This window comes from Vipera ursinii, assembly GCF_947247035.1.
Source record: "Vipera ursinii genome assembly, chromosome: 8".
Taxonomy (NCBI): Eukaryota; Metazoa; Chordata; class Lepidosauria; order Squamata; family Viperidae; genus Vipera; species Vipera ursinii.
The window spans coordinates 15848364-15872201 of NC_139519.1; the positions used below are offsets into that span (position 1 = coordinate 15848364).

General features: G+C 41.5%; 2 protein-coding genes and 1 long non-coding RNA gene across 3 annotated transcripts in view; 2 read left to right on the plus strand and 1 right to left on the minus strand.

Moving 5' to 3' along the window:
- The window catches only part of GCK (glucokinase), a gene marked incomplete at its 5' end in the record, with an annotated part of 31252 nt that extends 21967 nt beyond the window's left edge, over positions 1-9285 (plus strand). The window contains 4 exons of the mRNA XM_083368370.1: positions 2240-2423; positions 3992-4147; positions 6028-6261; positions 9017-9285. Of these exons, the coding sequence (XP_083224496.1) occupies positions 2240-2423; positions 3992-4147; positions 6028-6261; positions 9017-9161 (719 nt within the window). The 3' untranslated portion in view covers positions 9162-9285. The remainder of the gene's footprint in view (positions 1-2239; positions 2424-3991; positions 4148-6027; positions 6262-9016) is intronic.
- A 4240-nt stretch (positions 9286-13525) lies between these two features.
- Positions 13526-23083, minus strand: LOC310643799. Its single transcript, XR_014493165.1, has 3 exons — positions 22956-23083; positions 21542-21710; positions 13526-14338 (listed from the first exon to the last, which is right to left on the minus strand). It is a non-coding gene; the product is annotated as an uncharacterized lncRNA (long non-coding RNA).
- On the plus strand, positions 14441-20815 carry MYL7 (myosin light chain 7; the record flags this gene model as incomplete). The annotated part of the gene is made up of 7 exons (XM_083368862.1): positions 14441-14446; positions 15596-15706; positions 17252-17327; positions 19046-19150; positions 20016-20094; positions 20192-20240; positions 20714-20815. The coding sequence occupies 7 exons, from the start codon at positions 14441-14443 to the stop codon at positions 20813-20815; spliced, it is 528 nt and encodes a 175-aa protein (XP_083224988.1).
- Positions 23084-23838: the final 755 nt, after the last annotated feature.

A 23838-nucleotide genomic window follows, 5' to 3' on the forward strand; every position in this document is an offset into this window, starting at 1 on the left:
CAACATGAGGAAAGGTATTTCTCCCATCAGTTTACCCAATTCTTCTAATTCTAGGATAAGGAACCTGTCCTTCTCCAATGTTAAGAAAGTTGAATTCCCAGCACTTCCAAGCAGTGATGTGATTTGTTGGGCCGATAGTTCTCCCAACAAATTCTGACTGCAGATGTTTGCATGGATATTGTAGAAACCCATTTTGAGTTATGGTCTCTCTACCCAGAGCTATAGCTTCTAAGAAGCTGGGTGATGGGATGCAATGTTGTCCAGATTCCAGAGGTGCAAGAGACATCACACTTTAGATAGTTTGTGTAGGAGAAAGAAGGCAAAAACAGCTCCTCTCTAATAGTTTCCAAAGCATATGTTTTATGGTGCAAACAGTCGGCTTTAGTTTGGCAAGATTTCTGTCTATGGGTGAGGAACAGTGAAGGAAATTGCTTGGAAGAATCTCCAATGTGTCTTTCTTGGTTTGGAGCCTGGTAGCACAATTCGTACATCTTTGCAAATGGATCCATCTCCATCTGCTGCTGGTCTGATCTGTGCAGACAATGAACCTCAAGCACTGATATATGTATAAGCTCCTTGATGTTCCTGTCAGATTTTTGAAAGAACACAATGGGAACAGAATGAACAGGCTTTTTCCTGTAACGGGTAGGTGCTAAACAACTAAAAAATGAGGCAAGAGATATGCTCCATTTATCTGAAGCTGAGTAATACTATTTACAGTGCAGTGAGTAGGTTGCCTGGAAATTTGTGTTTTGGGTTGCTTTTTTTTTTTTAGCTCAGGTGCTCAATATGGCCAAATTCTTATGTGACTATTATTATGATGTGACTATTCTGGGAAGAGCTATTATCTACCAAGCGGACCTTGTCGAGCGGTTCTTTTTAATAGCGCCAAAGCTCTTTCTGACATTCTAAATATATATTAGTTGCAGCAACCACAATATAATGACTTTGCTTCACTTGATTAAATGCTAGCTAAGGGACCTGCAGGTGTTTTACAACCCAGGAGTCTGCACAATCTCCTGCTGCAAAGTTGTAAATTCTACAGGGAGTCCTTGACTTTGGTCTAGTTACTTAGGCACCATCCAATGTTCCAGCAGACCTTCCCCCGGCCTACTTACAACCCAGATTTGAAGTTCTGACGGCTGCTCCCCCCACCTTCCCCGGCAGTCATATGATTGCATTTTGGGTACTTGTGGCAACCAGCCCACCTTTATGGCTGTTTGCAGGATCACATGAATGCTACTGAGGACATTTTTTGCAGGAAACCATTGGTTTTTTTCCCAATTTCCAGCAAAAAAATTAAAAAGCCCTCTACCCATCGTGAAAAATGGGTTCGCCTAATGATTGCCGTATTCGCTTTGCAAGCATTGCGTTTGCTTAATGACCATGCAAAAAAAGTTGTGAAATCAGGTGTGATCACCTGATGAGCCACCTAACAACTGGCCTGCGGTACAGCTGTCATTATGGTCCTAAACCGAGGACTATCTGTATGTGTTGCATAATCTTCATAATGTAATTCTCTTATATTTAATGAAAAGAAGGACCGGGGGTGACATGATAACAATGTTCCAATATCTAAGGGGTTGCCACAAAGAAGAGGGGGTCACCCTATTCTCCAAAGCACCAGAAGGCAGGACCAGAAGCAATGGATGGAAACTAATCAAGGAGAGAAGCAACCTAGAACTAAGGCAGAATTTCCTAACAGTTAAAACAATTAATCAGTGGAATGACTTGCCTCCAGAAAATGTATGTGCTCCAACACTGGAAGTTTTAAAGAAGGGATTGGACAACTATTTGTCTGAAATGGTATAGGGCAGAGGTAGGCAACCTTGGCTCTTTTATGACTTGTGGACTTCAATTCCCAGAATTCCTGAGCCAGCCATGCTGAGGAGAAAGGGAGAGTTTTCAAGCTGAGCCATGCTGGCTCAGGATTTCTGGGACATGAAGCTCACAAGTCATAAAAGAGCCAAGGTTGCCTACCCCTGGTATAGGGTTTCATGCCTGAGCTGGGGGTTGAACTAGGAGACCTCCAATTTCCTTTCCAACTATGTTATTCTGTTATCCACATTAGCCTTTATGTGTTCCTTTAGTAATGCACTGTTAGTTGAACCTTGAGTAAAATGTCAGCTTCCCAAATTCTTCAATGTGGACCTGGATAACAAAGACATGTCAAGGGTCTTCCCGATGATGCTTGGGCTGTTGCTGACTGGGGAAATCTCTTTGCCTCTCCTTCTCTTAGGCACAGGCTGCAATGCTTGCTATATGGAGGAGATGGAGAACGTGGAACTGGTGGAAGGAAATGAGGGACGGATGTGTGTGAACACCGAATGGGGGGCTTTCGGGGAGTCGGGAGAATTGGACGAATTCCTCTTGGAGTATGATCGTGTGGTGGACGAAACCTCACTTAACCCCGGTCAGCAGCTGTAAGGAATATGTCAGATAAAGTTAACCTAATTGTTTATTGCTGTCTCGAAGCTTCATATTCTTCTCTGATGATCTGGGCAACAGGGACAAGGCTCTGAGTCAGGCATGAAAGCTGTCTCTCACGGAAGCACCAAGGCAGAAGTCATGAGTTTGGGATGGTCCCAAAGGCAATTCTTTGTGATATCATTCCTCTCCACGGTGCCAATTTTAAGAACATTCTTCCTCAACCTTAGCAAGTTTAAGATGGGTGGTCCCAGAATTCTGGAAGTTGAAGTTTGATCATAGACCTCTATCTGAAAATTGCCAAGGTTGAGAAATACTAGAGAGTAACACCAGTTGTGCTTTTCTAAGCTTAAAGTAAGGGTGAGCACTATCTGTTGAAAATTACTTTGTTTTAGAAGTCATCTGATAGGGTTCATGTGCAGTGGTGAATAGTTAATCCAGAGGGGATCTTTCTTTCTTTCTTTCTTTCTTTCTTTCTTTCTTTCTTTCTTTCTTTCTTTCTTTCTTTCTTTCTTTCTTTCTTTCTTTCTTTCTTTTTCTTTCTTACTTTCTTCTTTCTTTCTTCTTTCTTTTTCTTTCTTTCTTTCTTTCTCTTTCTTTCTTTCCTTTCTTTTTCTCTTTCTTTTCTTTCTTTTTTCTTTGTTCTTTTTCTTTCCTTTCCTTTCTTTTTTCTTTCTTTTTCTTTCTTTCTTTCTACCAGCCCTCCCTTCCTCTTCCTCTTTTCTTTTATCCTCTCTCCCAAGCAGCAGATTACCAGGGAAGGAACAGAATGCTCTTACCAAAATCTGGACTGATTAATTGCACATTTTAAGTACAAGAATCACATGGCATTCTTTAGACTATATGTAGCCCATACTTTCTGTAGAGAAACTTTGCCTAAGCTGGCCACCTTAAGATGTGTTGGGTTAGGAGGTCTAGGATATTGGGACACAAAAAAACCTATGGTGTGACAAAAATGCCCTAGAACAGAGTTTTCTAGCTTGGTATGTGCAAGTTTGTTGGTGTTGAAGTTCCAGATGTGTTCAGACTTCAACTCCCAGAATTCTCAATAAAGGCCAGGTTGGCTGAGATTTTGAGAGTTGACATCCACACATCAGGAGGAAGTTCAAGTTGAGTACAGCTGCTTTAGAATAGAAGTAATAACATTCATGGTTTTCTTTCTTGGCCTCATAGTAACAAGCAGGACTTACAAAACCCCTTCTAATACTGAAAACATCATAGATCTGAGATTTAAACTCTGGCACAAATGACCTGTGCACAGATTGGTTACTGGAAAAAGAAAAAAAATCAAATTAAGCCAAGAGGGAAAGTGGTTGTTTTCCCTTCTGTTCAGAGAAAACAACCTCCGTTGTTAGGCAATCAATCTTGCTATATGAGTGGATTTTGTTCAAACAAACTGCAATGATTTCCTCTGACACAGTAACATACTTAACCTTCCCTATTATACATATATAAATGATCTCCATGCCTTGTGGGTGTAGATGCATCTGCCTCCCCCCCCCCTCTAATCTACCTGCCTGGAACTTCTCTTGCATGTGACTAAACTGTACCTTCCTTTCTCTAGGTTTGAGAAGATCATAGGTGGGAAGTACATAGGGGAGATTGTACGACTAGTGCTGCTAAAACTGGTCAATGAAAACCTACTCTTCAGTGGAGAAGCTTCTGAAAAGCTGAAGACCAGAGGATCGTTTGAAAGTCGTTTTATCTCACAGATTGAAAGGTAGTCAATAACTAAGTTTACTTGGGGCACTTTGGAGTCATCAGGAGAGGCCTTGGGATGCCCTGCGGATAGTTCTTAGTGGAAATAAGTGGAAAGGTTGTTTCCATGACATGAGCATGGTTGTTTGACCATCCTGGGGAAAAAAAATTGCATTGCAGACTGGAGATTCCTCCCCGTTCTCTTACCATCTTCAATATATCAGGCATTTTGCCCCTTTGCTATTTAGTTTATTTTCTCCATTCTTGCAGGTAGTTCTATTCTTTTAGCTTTATGCTTCATATAAAATAATAATTTGGCTTTCAAAGAAGGTGGTGCTGATCTGCAAAAATATCAGTGTGCACATAAAATCTATCCTAGGGTGTGAATTTAAAGTACCATAGGCTCTTCTAAATTGGCTGAAATCAGAAGTATAAAAATCCCAACAGAGTCTCATCCTCATCAATTTTCTTCTGCAAATATTGTAGACTCTATACGTTAATCAGCTATGATGAATAACAAGTCAAAATTAGCTGGTGCTTTCTACTTCAGATTTTCCATGGAGGCTTGGCAGGTTTTTCCCTGAAGCGTTCATGAAATTTTCATTATGTGGATGGTTATAAATGACCATTAGTTCTATGGCTTGAGAAGGAAGAGGTCTTTTTTTTTACTTATTCGTGCAACAATAGACTTTCTGTTTTCCAAGGGAATACTGGGCTTCCTTCAGTTTAGATTATCTCAAAAATAAAAAAATAAGAAATGCCACACACGGGTTTCCTCTGGAAATCATTAGGCAGTAGCTTAGATTAAAGGTAAAGGTAAAGGTTCCCTCGCACATGCGTGCTAGTCGTTTCCGACTCTAGGGACCGGTGCTCATCTCCATTTCAAACCCGAAGAGCCAGCGCTTGTCCGAGGATGTCTCCATGGTCATGTGGCCGGCATGACTAGACACCAAAGGCGCACAGAACGCTGTTACCTTCCCACCGTAGTGGTCCCTATTTTTCTACTTGCATTTTTACATGCTTTCGAACTGCTAGGTTGGCAGAAGCTGGGACGAGTAACAGGCGCTCACTCTGCTACGCGGCACTCGGGATTCGACCTGCCAAACTGCCAACCATCTGATCAACAAGCTCAGCGTCCTAACCCACTGAGCCACCGCGTCCCTCAGCTTAGATTAGAAAGTCCAAAAATGCTTGGTCAAAAAGCAATGACAAGCCATCAGTATAGGGCTACTGAGAAATTTCACATATGTGTCACTTGACTCAGAGGAAATTTTACTTTTAGAGGGATGCAAAACAGCCTGAGATCAGAACACTTCATCTTCAGATTGTCCTCTTCCACAATTACACAATAGCTGTTCCAGACATGCTGGAAATGGACCAGCCCTCGCCTAGACTGTTCAACCTTGAATCTTTTACCCCACTGTGCTTACAATCATCACCTAATCGTTCTGCTTTTCATTACTGTCTTGCCAATCTCATTCCTATTCCCCTACCACTACAAACTGGGCTATCTCTTCCCTGGCCATGATTGTATCTATCTGATAGACATGATTATTTTTTTAAAAATGTATTCACTGGTCGAACAAAAATGACAAATTTGAACGAACAAAATGAAAAAACCCTAAATTGTAACAGGGATGATAGGGATGTTAGTACAGTTATGCACGCTATTAAGAACCTCTTAAATATAGCATGAGGTCCACAGAAGTTAAGTTGAAATTAAAACTGTCCAGGTTAGTAGCTAAGACAACGGAACTGGGTAAGATATTCCCAACTTCGACAACTCTGTTACAAAAACTGAACTTTTTTACAATCAAGTTTGATTTCGGAAAGTTTTATTAGAATAAAGTTTAACTTCTCCTGCTGCTGCCCCAAGACTTTATCTTTCCATTTTGTTTCCAGTGATGCTGGTGACCGCAAGCACATTTACAATATTCTAACCTCTTTTGAGCTGTTGCCTTCTGCAATGGACTGTGACATTGTTCGGATGGCCTGTGAGAGTGTTTCTACAAGGGCTGCCCAGATGTGCTCAGCTGGGCTGGCTGGGGTTATCAATCGCATGAGGGACAGCAGAAATGAGGAGACGCTGAAGATTACAGTGGGGGTTGATGGATCAGTCTACAAGCACCACCCTAGGTGAGTCCTTGATGCAACCTTGGTTACCTTTTTCCAAGCGTATAATTTTTTATTGAAGAAACTTCTTACAAAACAATGGCAATGGAAAGGAAGGAAAGATTGTAAAGAAGTAGCTTCAGATCTTTTTGACAGCATTTATATTTTATTCTCTCTGTCTAAGGCAGGGTTAGGCAACCTTGGCTCTTTGATGACTCGTGGACTTCAACTCCCAGAATTCCTGAGCCAGCCATTCTGGGAGTTAAAGTCCATGAGTCATAAAAGAGCCAAGGTTGCCTACCCCTGGTCTAAGGTGACCTCATCATTTCCTTCTTGCTAAGGTTTTCTAAATGTCAGACTCATAAATCACAAGTTCATTTCTCTCTTTTTTCCAGCAAAAAATCCATAAGGGGTTTCCAGTCACTGATAAATAGATCTTCATTAGATCTTTCTCTAATGAAACAAGTTAATTTTGCTATCTCGGCTACTTCCCCCAACAATTCTTCAGTTCTCAGCATTTCAAAATCTTCTCATTTTTGTGCACGACACTCCCCAAATAGTAATCATATATCAAAATAATCCCCCACGGCTCTTTTCTAATTGCCTATCCATTAATCCCATAAAGAAAAGTTCTGATTTCAGTTGAATGTTGATCTTCAAAATCCTTTGTATCATTATGTAGTATATAAGTGAACCCCAAAATCGTTGGGGTTTTAAAGTCTACCAACCATGATAATATGACCCTTCGCGTCGCCCATATTTCTAGCCTAAGTTTGAAAGATCCTTATACAATCCAGACAACTTTTCTGGTGTCTTATAGTAACATATATCATTTTATAAAAATTCTAAGTTATAACATAATGCAAATGTCAATCTTTCTAACTACATATTTTCTCATAATTTCATCACTCCATGTTATCACACACATTTTCACGATACAACTTTGGTTTCCTGACAGACCAGGGGCCTCTCAAATGATCAAATATTTAACTAAGTAATACGGTCACACTGACATGTTGTTAATTGTGAAAAAAAAAGTCTAGGTTCCTAGCTGAAGATACTATGAGAGAGTTTTGGTGTCTCAGAGGACTGGACAAAATGTTTACTCCCTCAAGCGAAACAGCATCCTAGCAATCAAAACCATTGCTTGAGGAACAAAAACACTAGAGCGATGATCCTCAACCTGTGGTTCCCAGACCCCTGGTGTGTGTTTGTGTGTGATGTCATCACAGGGGATCCACAAAGACCTGAAAAAATGTTGATTTAAATCTTGGGGGAGGGCATGTTCCATAGCCACAAAAGATAATTAAAAGGGGTCACTGGTGAAGAAAAGTTTGCACTAGAGTAAATGCAACCTTTTGAATATGCATTATCATCTGATTTCCCATTGATACTTAGAATCTGGCATCCTCTGCATATCGAAAATATAGGGGGGGGGGTTGTGTGTGTGTGTGTGTATTCATGACTTTTGAAATATGTGTCCATGTTGCGAATCCATGGGCTGTTCATGAGAATGAGAAGAGTTACAGCTGAAAAGCCATAGGCAGGCAAAAGATTGGATGTGCTTTCATTCATAACATTTAGCTTGGCCCTTAATCAGCCAGGTTGAAGGAGTTGCTGCCAAAGACATTCAGTTTGCTCCAAAACAGCTCCGTAGTGTGACAACTGCAAACTTCAGAGTAGTAGGCAGGACATCAGAAACAATAACTGGACACCCTCACTTCTGTGTTTCAAACTCATTGCTGAGGCTTAAGCCAACAAGCTGGACTCTTGAATACCACAAAGGGCTGTCTACATGCCTGGGCTGTTTTCAGCACAACCTGCTTCATCCTGGATGCAATGAAACATGAAATAGCAGGTGGGGAGGAGGGATCCCTTTTAAGAAGTGGGTGGCTTACCAGTTCATGTTGTTCTGAGTTCTGCAGATCCACAGCAGAGTGTTGTTCTATTTATGCTCCAGAGTTTCCCGAAACCCAGACAACCGAATCAACTTAGCCAGTTTTGGTTTTGATCAGTGGCGTAGCGTGGGGGGTGGAGGGGGGGCCGGCCGCACCGGGCGCAACATCTGGGGGGGGCGCGCTCGCACTGAGCTGCTCAGGGAGCCCCAAGGGCTGCACAGAGTTGGCTTGGCACCGCTCTCGAGCTGCTCTTTCTTGCAAAGCGAAATGAGTCCGGCAGGTGAGATGGGCGGCCACATAAATTGAATAAAATAAATAGAAGCGGCCAACTCTCCGCCCAGGCTCAGGCCAACCGCAAGCGCCCCGCAGGCGCCCTGGCAGGTTTGGCCGAGCGAAGACGGACCCGCTGGCCGGCCGGCCTAGCTTCGTGCGCATGCGTGGCTTTATTTAGCGGGGCTCACGTGCGAGCTTGAATGCAGCGGCTCTTGCAGGTCGGAGCCCCGCCCAGCCGCCCTCGAGAGGGACCCGGAAGCATCCCGCATGCGCGCGACTCTTCTTGGAAAGTCTACGCCGCTGCGGGGCGCGTCTTTTCAGCAGTGCCGTGACGTCACCGCCCGCCCGCCCCTCTATTTCCGCTTCCGGTTGCCTTGCCCCGGGTGCTGACAACCCACGCTACGCCACTGGTTTTGATAAGCAGGGTCATCAAGCTGTGTTAAATACAGCCGTAGAGCTGCAACATTAATATCTGCTTGGAAGGGCTCTGAAATCTTTGCCTGTTTCTTCTCCCATTTGGAGAAGACTAATTCAAAAGGGCAATCCTGGAAACACTTAACTCTTCCTTTCTCCTTCTTCTCCTCTCCCTGTTTTTCTCCTGGGCACAGTTTCAAAGAGCGTTTCCATGCATCAGTCAGGCAACTCACTCCAGGCTGTGACATCTCCTTCCTGCAGTCAGAAGAAGGCAGTGGCCGAGGAGCCGCCCTCATCTCTGCTGTAGCGTGCAAAATGGCTTGCGTGATTGGCCAATGAGATGGACCATGAAAGGAAGGCTACCTTCCAGGAAAGCACCTTTTTCTCCGTGATGCAGGATATCTTGTTTTGGAGTGCCCAGGACCAGGACCAGGAGGAGGACATTTTTCCTGGGCAGTTGAATGACCACTGGACGGAACAATGGCTGGATCAACATTGGGTTCCTCCTTGTGTCTATTTGTAGAGAATGCAATAATACTTTCAAACTTCAGCTTCTCCTTTGTCTTCAAACTGTCCTATAATGCTTGATGAAGGGAGGGGGATGATGGCTTAGGGTTTAACTGAAGAATCGAGGGGGCTTCAATTTATGCATTTTAAAGCAGATTCACATAGTTCTATGGTGGTGTTGGGTAAACAGGAAGGAAATTAATTTGTTGGGGGAAAAAATCAACAAAAAAGATCTTGGACAATCAGTCAATAAGAAGAGTAACCCAAATATTGTTTCTCCCAGTAAAATGATTATTGGAGCATTGCTTTATAGAATGAATAGCACTGCACTTAGAAGACAGTATAAACCAGAAATATCTTACTGGTTTCTTTAGAAAATTTGGTTCTAAGGAGATTAAAACAAAGGTCTTTATCAATGTGTGGTAGCTAGATATGATCTCAACATTCCTAGGAAATGTTGATGCTGATTTTTTTCCTCAAGTAGCTCTTAATTCTGTCTTAATGTGACTCCGGCTACACATCTCCCCACTTGCTTTCAACCACACAACAAAGATCCCCTGCCATAAGAATCTCTTTTTTCCCCACTGGATTCACACGGCACTGCTTTCATCTTGTCCCTAACCCATTTCAGACTGACTTATGTTGTGATTAGCCATTAAAAAAAATCTCTTCCCCTTTCTCTGACAGATGGCTTGAAGCTGCCCATGCTAAGAACTTTTTAGTCTTGGTCAGTCATGTCTTGGAGAGAACCCAGGGGATGGGTCACGACTGGGATCAAAGACATTAGAAGCAATCAAGGGATCAGAAATGAGAATGGCCAAATTCATACTCCTTATAGTTTTCTGCCAGCTCAAGCGTGGGTGGCACTCAACTGGTGGAACAGAGAAAGGAGTCTAGGTCAATGTGTCAAATCCGAACTTGAGACACTGTCTCCAGAAATATTTTTATTTTTTTTATTTTTATTTTTATTCCATTTATATCCCGCCCTTCTCCGAAGACTCAGGGCGGCTTACAAGCTTAGCAGTAGCCTTCATACGGGCATAGTTGTTTAATCACTTTTTAATTTTTGTATGTGGTTTTTTATTATGTATTGCCCTGTTCACCGCCCTGAGTCCTTTGGGAGAAGGGCGGTATACAAATTAAATTATTATTATTATTATTATTATTCTATGTATATGCCTGCTTATTAGGGCTTTCACACACACCCCCAAGCAGCATTATTACAAAGTCAGCTTAATTGCCCCCAAAAACCAAGATGTTTGAAGCTTCATTTGCTTTCATGACATTCCAGATCTAGGTCGAACGTGAATGCAGGAAGCCCAAGAACAAACAGATTATTCTCTGTACCAACAATGACGCTAGAAGTGGGAGAGAAGCAAAGTGGCAGGTTCATTATGCACCTGGCTGAGTCAAGGGGGTTACATTTTTCCCTAGTGAATATGAATGTGGGCTTGGGTTGGAGTCTCTCTTGTCGGGTTTTAACACCCAGGTTTAACCTATTTGCAATAGAGGTTCATTGGCTTTTCAATGTGATTGCCCATAAAACATTAGACCACCACATTGCCTATTTTTAACAAGCATTGAAGGAGTCTTGGCAGGGTATGAAAAGTAGATCCTGGAGCCTCACGTCCTTATCATTTCCCGGCTTTCTTTTTTAGCTTTGTATTTTTATTATTATTATTTTTTTAGCTCCGATTCTATTTTGAGACACTGAGAAAAATAGAAACGGCAATACTAAAAACCACAGGCCCAAGACTGTCATTTGCTAACTTATGAAAAGCTTTTGCAATTTCCGTACATGCCCGAATTTGGGCCGAGCAGTTGATACCCAGATATTGCAATCAGCCCATTAATGCGGACAAGTTGCAGTTGGACAGAAATGCCAATAAAGACAAGGGTGATAGGTGTTGCAATGGCTAAAATTGACCATTGGGTGAATGCTATAAAGATTCTACTCCAGCTGTACTTGAGATGAAGTAAAGAAAGATTTATGGGTAGATAATGAAAAAAGTAGGTTGGGGGGGGGGAGATCCTGGAGCAATCTGTATGAAACACTGGCTAAGATGAAAAATGTACAGGCCCTTGTCATAAAATCAAAAAGATAAATTGGAAAGACAAATTGATGTCAGAAAGTGACACATGGACACATCTATTTCCTTGGATGTTTAGCAAAGACAGGCTGGAATACAAACATATTTGCACAGTTTAGACATAATTCCGCTTTTTTTTTAATGGAATACCTTGCCAATCTCCACTTTCCCTACTGAGTTTTTGGTCATACAGTCGCTTGGTTTAGCCACAGTTGCTTTCTTGTCACTGGCATAATATTGTTTATTGTCCTGTTTTGTTTTACTTCTGAATCATGGTATTTTTTCATAGTTTGGGGGGGGGTGTCTTTTATATTAAAAGTAACCTACATTAAAAATAAAAAAAATAAAACATGGGTAAAGGTTATCCCTGTGTCATCCATTTTCCAATTGGAATACAATATATAACTGCGTTATCTGTATAGCGAAGAAGTAATATACAGAGAAATCCCAGACAGACAGACATGAAAGTCAATCTTTACTCTTTTAGTTTATTCTCAGGCTAATGTGTACAGGATTTCAGGGTTGAATATTGGGGGTGGGGTAGGAAACATTCACGTACACAGTGATGATAAACTTAGGGACTAATTTAGTAACATTCACTTGTAGGGTATTTTTTTAAAAAAATATATATATGAGTACGTATGATAAAGTGAATTGCTAGTGATTAATATTCCTAAGAGAAGATCAACCCTGACTGCTCTTTAGAAGGCCAGATCCTGAAGCTGAAACTCAAATACTTTGGCCACCTAATGAGAAGGAAGGACTCACTGGAGAAGAGCCTCATGCTGGGAAAGGTTGAGGGCAAGAGAAGAAGGAGACGACAGAGAAGGAGGTGGCTGGATGGAGTCACTGAAGCAGGAGACGTGAGCCTAAATGGACTCCAGAAGATGGTAGAAGACAGGAAGGCCTGGAGGAACGTTGTCCATGGGGTTGCGATGGGTCGGACACGACTTCGCAGCTAACAACAACAACAATATTCCTAAAGAACATAATATATAAAAGCATCCAGGGAACTCATCCAAAGAAAAAAAAGGATGATAATATAATAGACTGCTTACAATGTACACACACCAGTGTTTCTGCTGCAGTTGTACATTTCAAAGTTATCATTTCAATGAAACCAAAACACAAATCACACCGTAATAGTAGAAACTGACATGGTAATCCTGCTAAAATACATGGGGAAAGCCCATTGAGGGGCAAATGCACTTAGGGTTAGGTCTCCATGAATTCGGAGAGGAAAATGGACATTGCCAATGGATTTGGCTCTCGTTGGTATGCTCAAGAGGGCACTGACTTCTTGAGTCTGCTTTTATCTATGGTTCCTGATAAAATAACATGGAAAAAACCAGCACCTTTTTTTGGATGGAACCTTGTAGGGTAGGCAAGGCATGTTGTATGACGTGTGTGAGTTCCGGCACTTTTTTTTTTACAAAAAAGCAGTGGAAAAAAACCCTTTGGGGTGACAGGCAAAGCCACAGAGGGTTAGGTCTCCATGAAGTCGGAGAGCAAAGTGGACATCGCCAATGGATTCAGAGAGCAAAAGTCTGCTTAGGAAGGAGCTGACTTTTCAAGCCTGCCTTACCTGTGTTGTCTGGAAAAACACATGGGAAAATCCCAAGGAGGGGGGGGGGAAAGATCCACTTAGGGTTAGGTCTCCATGAATTTGGAGAGCAAAATGGATCTTGCCAATGGATTTGGTGTGCATGAGTATGCTTGGGGGAGCGCTGACCTTTGAAGCCTGCCTTATCCACCTTTCCTGGGAAAATCCCATTGGAGGGCAGATCCATTTAAGGGAATTAATCTATTCATTTAATTGGAAGGCTCCCCCCTGAAGCTTAAAGGGAGATTTGCTCAGGACTGGACGGGTGGCGGCTTACAATATTGCTTTTCTGCTCTTTGTTAGTCAGGCAGTTGGGATTCTCACTGATATGTAGGGAGTGACCCTAGCAATTCTAGTAGGTTTGCTTTAAGTTGGAAATTCTAGTAGGTTTGTTTTAAATAATTTCATGGATAAAAATTGTGGTAAAGTAGCTGTGTCCTACCATCAACTGTTAGCACATATAGGACCCATTTGGGGCCAGCCAGGAAAACTCTGCTCAGAAGGGAACGCTGGACTTGAACATCCAACTTTTTTTCCATCAGTGGAGCCTGCTAAATGCTATTCTTTGGGCCTTATCAACTGTTGGAGTGTCAGAGTTAGAAGACAACCAAGTTTGGCTGTCTTCTGAAACTGCATTCCTAATTTAGCTCACTAAGAGATAAGCTCCGAGATATAGGCTGAACTTACCCTCAACACCATCTTGACAGACTTTCTTCTTCAGGGAGAAACTCAAGATGGTGAGTAAAGACCTCCTATCCACCGTTGCTCTATTGAATTCCTTGCAGCGGTGAGTTTTGGCTGAAGACCTCTCTCTCTCTGTCTCTCTTTTTCTATCTGAGTACTACATCAACTTTAAGCTGAGGAACCTACATACATTTTTTTAGCCTTTAGGTTGGACAAGCAGTTGTTGGGCATTTATGCATAAAAAAAGAGCAAAGATCCATGATCCAAACTTGTTGGAAAGATCTCATATTTCAGTGAGGGTTGAACATAGCTGTTGTTATCCAGTCCTTGGTGCCACTGTTAAAAATGCAAGGAAATTGTAGAAAGTCTCTGAATAATTATCTGTATCAGGATGAACCAAAGTAAAAAATTGTGGCATGTTTTAAGGCATACTCTGCATCTGCTTTAACTGCTTCCAGGGATAATCCTGATTTTTTGAAAGCTGTTTTGTTTTGGTACTCGGATCTCTTGGGTTCTTTGCTTTGCATGGAGACACCGTTAAAAAGAAGGGTTGCATGGAAGCAAAGAAAGGGATTTTTTGCAAAAGGTAGGGTTCTCTCTCTTTTTCTCTCCCATCCATCCATCCGTCGAATCTACAGAGGGCATAGGAATTGAGAATGTCAGAAATGTTATGTATCTTATTTCTTTCATGCTTTACAAGAACGTAGGAGTTTGTTCATCTGTTTGGTTGCTCTATGGCAGTATTTCTTAAAATACGGTCCTAAGTCTATTACAAATCCCCCCAGTTTCAGAGCTTCTCACAATATTTGCCAGATATGGAAGATATTTGCAAAAGCAACCTAGAATTAAGGAGAAACCTCCTGACAGTGAGGACAACCAGTGGAACAGCTTGCCTCCAGAAATTGTGGGCGCTCCATCACTGGAGACTTTTAAGAAGAGGCTGGATTTGTCTGAGGTGGTATAGGTTCCCCTTCTTGAGCAGGAGGCTGGACTAGAAGACCTCTAAGTTCCCTTCCAGCTCTATTCTATTCTATTCTATTCTATTCTATTCTATTCTATTCTATTCTATTCTATTCTATTCTATTCTATTCTATTCTATTCCCCATTCCATATTCTATTCTATTCTATTCTATTCTATTCTATTCTTCATTCCTATATTCTATTCTATTCTATTCTTCATTCCTATATTCTATTCTTCATTCCTATATTTTATTCTATTCTATTCCATTCCATTCCATTCTATTCATTCCTATATTCTATTCTATTCTATTCTATTCTATTCTATTCTATTCTATTCTATTCCATTCTATTCATTCCTATAATTCTATTCATTATTCTATTCTATTCTATTCTATTCTATTCTATTCTATTCTATTCTATTCTATTCTATTCTATTCTAATTCCATTCATATGTTAATCTCTAATGAAACTGTGGAATCAGTTTCCCCTTGAGCTCCGGATGGCCCCAGATCTCTGGTCCTTTCGTCGCGGCCTTAAAACATTTCTCTTCCATCAGGCTGACCTGGACTGACGATAGGGATTTTTAAATAGAATATTTTTAATATTTTATCATTTTATCATTGGGGCTTGTTAGTTTAATCTTTTTAACATTTTTATTATTGTGTTCTATTGTTGTTAGCCGCCCTGAGTCCTTCGGGAGATAGGGCGGCATATAAGTCCCAAAAATAAATAAATAAATAAATAAATAAATAAATAAATAAATAAATAAATAAATAAGTAAGTAAGTAAGTTTTAGAAGCAGGGAGAGATCCTGGGAGCAAAAAGGTTTAAGAGACACTATTTTATGGGAATAGCAAGAACATTTTGCTTTATATTCGCTGGGCCTTAGGACTGTGGATTCCCTCTTGGTCCTTTTTCCTTTTCCCCAGGCTAGCAGGAAAGCAGGGACCCGGAGTAAAACTGCTGCTAAGCGCGCACAGAGAGGTTCTTCCAACGTCTTTTCAATGTTTGAGCAGTCACAGATCCAGGAGTTTAAGGAGGTGAGCAAATCCTCGGATCTTCTAGCTGAGGAATTTATAATCAAAACTGGGTCCAGCTTGCATCCGATGCATGCTTCTTGTCGAAATATTTCTGGCATCACATTATTCTGTTGTTTTAATGACATTTCAACAGCTGCTTTATTGCAATGGTGATTATACCGGACCTATTGTTACCTTTTTTTAAAAGGGGAATTTTTCTTGCAGATTGCTTGAAATGACAATGATGTCAAGTACCATGTGAATAATCAGATTTTTAGCCACATGGTGACCTCACAAAGCCAATAAGAGGGGAGGCAATACTGCTTATCTTGAATGGGAAGATGTTTTGCCCTGTTTTATAGCCAGGCACTGGGATGATCCGAGGCCTGGAGACTGAAACATATGAAGAACGGCTGCAGGACTTGGGTTTTGCTAGTCTAAAGAAAAGAAGAAATAGGGGTGACATGGTAGCAGCATTCCAGTATTTGAGAGCCTGTCACAAAGAAGACGGGGTCAGGTTGTTCACCAGAGCACCAGAGGGCAGGACGAGAAACAATGTTTGGAAAATGATCAGAGAGAAGCAACCTGGAATTAAGGAGAAAGTTTCTGACAGTGAGAACAATTAACCAGTGGAACAGCTTGCCTTCAGATATCGTGGGCGCTCCATCACTGGAGATTTTTAAGACGAGACTGGACAGTCATTTGTCTGAAATGGTATAGGATCTTGTGCTTGAGTGGGGGGCTGGACTAGACCTCCAAGTTCTATTCTATTCTGTTCTATTCTATTCTATTCTATTCTATTCTATTCTATTCTATCTTACTCTACTCTATTTCTATTCTATTCTCTTACTCTAATTCTATTCTATTCTATTCTATTATCTTACTCTACTCTATTTCTATTCTATTCTATTCTCTTACTCTAATTCTATTCTATTCTATTCTATTCTTACTCTAATTCTATTCTATTCTATTCTATTCTCTTACTCTAATTCTATTCTATTCTATTCTATTCTCTTACTCTAATTCTATTCTATTCTATTCTATTCTCTTACTCTAATTCTATTCTATTCTATTCTATTCTATTCTATTCTTACTCTAATTCTATTCTATTCTATTCTATTCTCTTACTCTAATTCTATTCTATTCTATTCCATTCCATTCCATTCCATTCCATTCTATTCTATTCTATTCTATTCTATTCTATTATTTCTATTTCTACTCCAAACAATAAAAGAGAGGGTGTGCAACATCTTGCAGGGACCTTTTTTAAAAGTACCTTCTAAATCCTGTTTTTGTGCAATAGCTTTATTTTTTAGAGTGGTATTGATCAGTTGCAAATACAGGCTGGAAAAAATATTTGGAAGATACTGCATGCGAGTGATGGAAGGAATAAAAAATAACACTTGTGGCTTCTGTCAAGCATCAAGGATTTCTAAGCTCTTCAAAGAGCTCACTCACAGGAGAGATAACAGTCTAAAGAATGTGATTCCTGAGAATGCAAGGCAAGAACGTATTTGTATGAGTAATTGTACTTGAGAATCTGACCAAGTTTACTTACTCTCCAAGGCATTCAGTTGCATTGACCAGAATCGAGATGGAATTATCAGCAAATCTGATTTGAAGGAGACATACAGTCAACTCGGTGAGTGACTTTACTCTGGTTATCAAACTACAATCTGAGCACATTCACGAATCTTTTCTTTACTAAAGATCTTGGCAGATAGAAATGAAAGCAATCTGGCACTTTCCTGGGATTCAACTCCCAGCTTTCCAGCGGAATGTCACAAAACTCTGATCTCTTCCAAACTTGAAAGCCAGATCCAATCAGCTAGTATGTTCATCTACTGCTTTATTCACGGACACAACCAGGACATTGTGTATTGAATTCGAGGAAGGGGTAGTAATATGTAAAGGGTTACTCTAGTAAGGCCCTAGAACAGTGGAAGATAAATTACACCAGCTAGACCAGGGGTGTCCAGCCTTGACAATTTTAAGACTTCTGGATTTCAACTCCCCAAATTCCCCAGCCATCTGGGGAGCTTTGCGGGAAGAAATAAACATTTCTCATCTTTCCCTTTTCAGATATTGTCCCTTCTTTTGTTCTTCTCATGCTAGAGACAACAGGGACATTTTCTTTGCCAAAAAAAAAAGAAAAAGAAAAAAGAAAAGAGCACGCTTTTCATAGCATTAAGTTCTGCTCCTCTCTGCTCTTCATTCCTTCTTTTACAGAATTAAAGTTACATTTCTCTCTGAACCGAGATGCAAAATTTGCACTGGTCTTTCAAGTGGAAGCGCAGTGAAGGGGGAGGAAAGATGGAATTTGCTTATCTCTAGCACTAGTTGCAGTGGTATTATTTTTGGAGCTCTAAGTACTCCTCTTCACCCCTGGATGGTGTTACTGTTAATAAGCAGTTCATCAGTTTCGGGAGATGGAATGAACTTTCCCTTTTTTCATCATGCCTGCAACGGCTGGTTTTCTGTGCCTTAATCTGACACTGGAAGACCCACCAGAGGACAGTCTTTTGTTTCAAGGCATTCTTTCTTTTGAGGAGAGGAAGAAAATCTGGAGGGCCTAGGAGTGGATGTGGTTCCTTAATTCTTGAGTGCAAGACACCGAGATATCTTAAGCATTGCTTCTAAAATTGTATTTTTTTAATGTGCGGGAGAAAAAAGGTTATTGATAGAAGATAATATTTGTAATTTGGGGTTGAACTGTGGGGTCCTTGACACTCTCTGAGCTTGGCTGTTTTCTTGCAGATATTTCATTTCCAAATTAGGTAATTTCATCAGTGTAAGTAAGTGTAAAAATTATCACATGTTGTCTATGAACTGGTTCACTGCTTTGTGTATTGTCTTGTCCTGAAGGCCATGTTAAGGGAAAATATACCTTCAAATGATGCCCTCTCTGAAAGGGCAGCTATTGGAAGTCGGTTGGCAAGTAGAGATGTTAGCCAAATTCCCCATATCTGATATTCTCCCCACATGTTGAGAGTCTGGATTATCTCCTCATGATCTTCTAGAAGACCTCCAAGGTCTCTGTTGTTTTCAGGGCTTTTTTTCTCATAGAATGCTCAGAACGGAGTTCCGGCACCTTTTTTGGATAGAACCTTGTAGGGTAGGCAAGGTGGGTTGTATGACTTGTGTGAGTTCCGGCACCTTTTTCTTTTACAAAAAAAGTACTGGTTGTTCTGTATAAAAGTGAAACCAAAGCATTAAGGGATTGTGCCTTGTTCTGTTCAAGTGTTCCACACCTGCTATACTCTAGTCTGGAAGGCATTTTGGACTCACAATTGGAGAAAGCAAACAATAGTTGATGTATCTAGCTAGGAATGTTGACTACGTTCAGTTTTCTCTCTGTAGGCAAAATGAATGTGAAGGATGAAGAGCTGGAAGAGATGCTGAAGGAAGGGAAAGGACCAATTAACTTCACTGTCTTCTTAACACTTTTTGGGGAGAAACTGAATGGTAAATTAGCATTATCACATCTTGGAATCTGCTCATTAATCACGATGAGGCTCAATACCTACCTTATGTTTCAACTCACCCAAATTTCCACTTAGAATGCTGACATCATCTGTCATTTCTCTCCCAAGACAAGAGGCAACATCTTCCCCATACAAGACTCAGACTTTAGCTGCAATTAAGTGGCAGAGCTCCACCATTATCTATGCCGAAAAGTCCAGGTTTTATCTAACACATTTCCTGAGGGGGGAACCCTTTTGTTATTTTCAAATTCTGGAGAGGTGCTGGCAGTCAGGGATTGCATTTGTATCCTATACTTAACCAGGATTAATAATGCTCTAGCAGATGTATTCACACCATCTAAGTTTGGTTAGATTTAAAGGGATATACTTCTGCAAAATAAATTGTGAAACTTGGTTAAGTGCCTCTTTATTCACTGGTGGCAGAACCTGTTGCACAAAAGCCGCCTGTTTCAAATGACTTTAAATTCTGTATCAACCCAGACAATAAATTCAGTAACCAAGTTCAGTAAAGATTCACATTCCTGGGCTTGTAGAGTAGCAAGCAGTGTCCCAAAGCCCTGGATGCATTTTCTAGAAACCTCACAGTTGTTGTTGTAATGTGATAGGAGAAATATTAAATCCATGACAGTGAACATACTATTTTAATTCAATTTAAATAACATGAACTCCACTTTAGTTTTATGATACGAATTATTGAGGAGGTTGCTTCTGGCCAAGTGTATTCTCTAACCTGGAAAACAATGCGCACACGCCTGATTTAAGAAATATTGAGAGCCATCCATATCCAATGACAGAGCTCAGAAAGGCAGTTTTATCTATTCCTAAGTAAGCTGTATCTTCTGCAGGTACTGATCCAGAGGAATCCATCCTTGCTGCCTTCAAACTCTTTGACCCGAATGGAACTGGCTTAGTGAATAAAGAAGAGTAAGTTCAAGAACTCTCTCTCTCTGTTTGTGTGTGTCTGTGTGTGTTTAACAATGCTGGCACTTTTGAACAACACTTTTTAAAAATTGTTTCCCAGGTTTAAACAACTTCTGATAACTCAAGCTGACAAGTTTTCTCTCGAGGAGGTAAGGTAATCCTTCCTTCAAAATCCCCTCTTTGGCAAGAACATTTTTCTCATAAGATCACCAAAGCTAGGAGATATACCTTTCTCTCCCTAAATTAATTGATCTGTGCTTGAAACTAATAGAATTTGGTCCCAAAAGGGCTATCCTGGGTTACACGTGAGTGTTCAGACATGACCCATGAAATTTTGTCATTTCAAACTTCAAATCCTGAGGTTCTGTCATTTAATCATTGCAATGGTTCCGTTTAACATAATCAGTTAAAAATCCTACCAGGTTTTGGAAGTTTGCTGCTGACGTTTGAAAGCTCTGGCTTGGTGTTCTCAGGAGCTGTTGGAAAGACTGAGGACCCCTGTGTGACCAACGGATTCTCTACCAATGATCAGGGTTTCGATGGGGAGAGGAATCCACAGAGAACTCACTGCCTGATTGACTTGTGATTTCCTGTTCTACTCTCTGTGTTTCTTCCTACCTAGGTAGAGCAAATGTTTTCTCTCGCTCCCATGGATGTGGCTGGAAACATTGACTACAAATCGTTGTGCTACATCATCACACATGGAGATGAGAAGGAAGACTGAAGACTTGTGTAGGGCAAGGACTGGAGGCAACTCCCATTCATCCACTCTACTTTGTTAAAGATTACAATAAATAACTTCATGAAAAACAATGAGACCTCGGTTTTGACAGGTGGGAGAGAAAGATGAAGAATAGAGAGTAGGATGGAAGTACCTCTTGGCTTTGGGTGGTGGCTAAGGATTATGGATACCGTAATACATCCCATCTGGTGGGCACCAGATTGGGGGAAATGACATGGTTTCAGCTTGCTGACTTGCTAATCAAGCTTTGGTCTTGTCAGTGCCAGCCTTGGGCATATGCCAACTGAGGGCAAAGAAAAATATGGATTGTCTACCTTAATGTGGACAGAAACTATGAGTTCTACGGTACCCATCCTACTCAGCAGTTGCCACCTGAGGCTGCTGCACCTCCTTGTCTAATGATATGATCAGTCTTACCTTCTGATTTATCTGGGCACATCCCAAGTCAACACTACTTTTTTTTTTTAGCAGACCATGTTTAACTTGAAAATAACTGCTGTCAGTTAGCTCCGGGCTTATTTTTTAGCCTAGTAGGTTAAATGGGATTTTTTTCAATTTTCAGACTGCCAACACCAATCTGCAAAAAAGGGGTTCAAAAGCAATAGTGCTTAGACTTATATACCATTCACAGTGCTTTACAGTCCTCTCTAAGTGGTTTATAGAGTCAGCCTATTGCCCCCCAACAATCTGGGTCCTCATTTTACTGACCTCAGAAAGATGGAAGCCTGAGTCAATCTTGAGCTGGTGAGAATCGAACTGCTGGCAGTCGGCAGAATTAGCCTGCAATACTGCATTCTAACTACTGCGTCAGCACGGTCCTTCAACAGATCTGGTGTAGGAGGAGAATAAACTCATACTCCACCTTTTGGTTCTGAAACTAAAATGGGCATTTGGGGGAGAAGGAGAGAAAACAACGATGATTATAGTTATTTAGATTTCTTATTTGATCAGTCGCCTATAAGTAGCTCTCTAGTTCCATCCCCTTGAGTTGTCATACTGCATCTGTCCTCTTAAGCGGTGTGTAAAGCAAATGATAAAACAGAAATCACAACATAGAGCTTACAATGCAAACTCTCCTCCTTTCGTACTTGCACCGAGGTATAGTTTCCCCTTTGCTCTTGACCACAGTGGTGATGTGGCTGGTGTTACTGTGTGCCTCATGCTACACTGCCTCCTTTCAGCTCTCCAAATTAAGTGCCAGGGAGCTTTTCAAATACTGTTTCTGGGAAACCATTATTTTGATTCACTCTCTCTGGAAGGCTAAATTAGAGGTGAAGATAATAGTGTAAATAAAATTAACACGCATGCTATTTGTCATATAAATATAAATAGCACTGACAAGGAAATCAGAGCAAGCTCAGAACTGAGCTGAAAGGGGGGGGGGGGAATGAAAGAATTTAACTCTTTCCAAATCCGATTCAGACCAAAATTACTTCTAATCACATATGTTGCAACCTATACTTTAAAGGGAATGTAAACCATTTGCTTAACTGACTGGAAGACAGCCCTGAACTTTAAAGATGCCCAACTTAAGAAGAGGAAAGAAGAGAAAAGATCAGAGTTAAAAATTCATCTGCTTCTTTTACCAGATTCTTAATTAATTTAAGACCCCCTCAAAGATCAAGCAAAGGCCACACTTGAGAATATCCATTTTACACCGCAGGAGAGACAAGTACGGTGTAAAATGCATGCTGATGGATGACATTTTTTAAAGGTTCTGATATGTTGTACAGGACATTCCTTCCTTCCTTTTCTCCCACACTTCTCTTCCCTTCCTTCCTCCCATCCTTTTCTTCCTTCTCTTCCCTTCCTCTTCCCTCTTTCCCTCCCTCCCTTCTCCATCTTTTAATTCTCATTTCCTAACTGAATTATCGTAGAACGCATCCAAAGGTATCAGGGCACTAAAATGCAGCTGCTTTGGTAAGGTGTTTTTTTAAAACAACTTACAACTGTGAGAATAGGTTTCTTCTAAAACAGTTTCTCCTGAGCTTGTCGTGCCATGTACTAAAATATTAATTTCCTTCTTAAACAAGAAGCACACAAGATCCTTAAAACCGCTATATTCTAGCCAGCCACCATCCTTATTTCCAGCATGGCTGGAGTGACCCTTGGAAGAACTTACTGAAAACTTTGTCCTCCAGGCTTTCACCTAAGTATTTCTTTTTCCCCCTCTTCTTTTTTTTACGGAAAGAGTAGACATTCCGGGCTTCTGAATTCACTCTGTGTTGGGATTCTAAAGCAGGGGTCTTCAAACTTGGCCCTTTTATGACTTGTGGACTTCAACTCCCAGAATTCCTCAGCCAGGCTGGCTGAGGAATTCTGGGAGTTGAAGTCCACAAGTCATAAAAGGGCCAAGTTTGAAGACCCGTGTTCTAAAGGATGTTAAGATGTGGACTTTCCTCTAGATTTAAGGCGGGGAGGGGGGGGTGGTCTCCAAACTTGTGGACTTCAACTCCCAGAATTCCTCAGCCAGGCCCTGAAACGGCTTCAAGCTGCCGGCCCGCGGGCCGGACGTGTCGTGCGGAAGCCACGCCCACTCCATTGTCGGCAATGGCAAAACTGTCCCGATACGTTGCGCGACGTCAGGTGACGGGTTTGACGGATAGGCGCACGCGCCGTTTTTGGAGATGGGGGCGGGGGACTGGACGCCCCTCTCCCCCCCCCCGCCCCCGAATGCGGCAGAGCCAGCAGTCCTAAAACGCCCTCTTGCGAAGGAGGAGGAGGAGGGCAAAATTAAGGCGACCCGGAAACTCCACTTCCGAGGTGTGATCACTCTAACAAGGCGGGAGTCTATGGGAGGAGGAAAGGCTGCGCGGCGCCTCTACGTCACTTCCGGTCGGCGTTCCTCAGGCCCCGCCTGGGATCCTCCTTTCGGATTCGGCGCGTTTTTTTTCTCCTTGGCGCTCCGTCCTCCTACCGGGCTTCTGGCCAGCCGTGCGGGGCTCGATCGGCGCGAAGGAGCCGCTGACTGTTGACTAGGACGGGGGGGGGACTTTGTTTCCCTC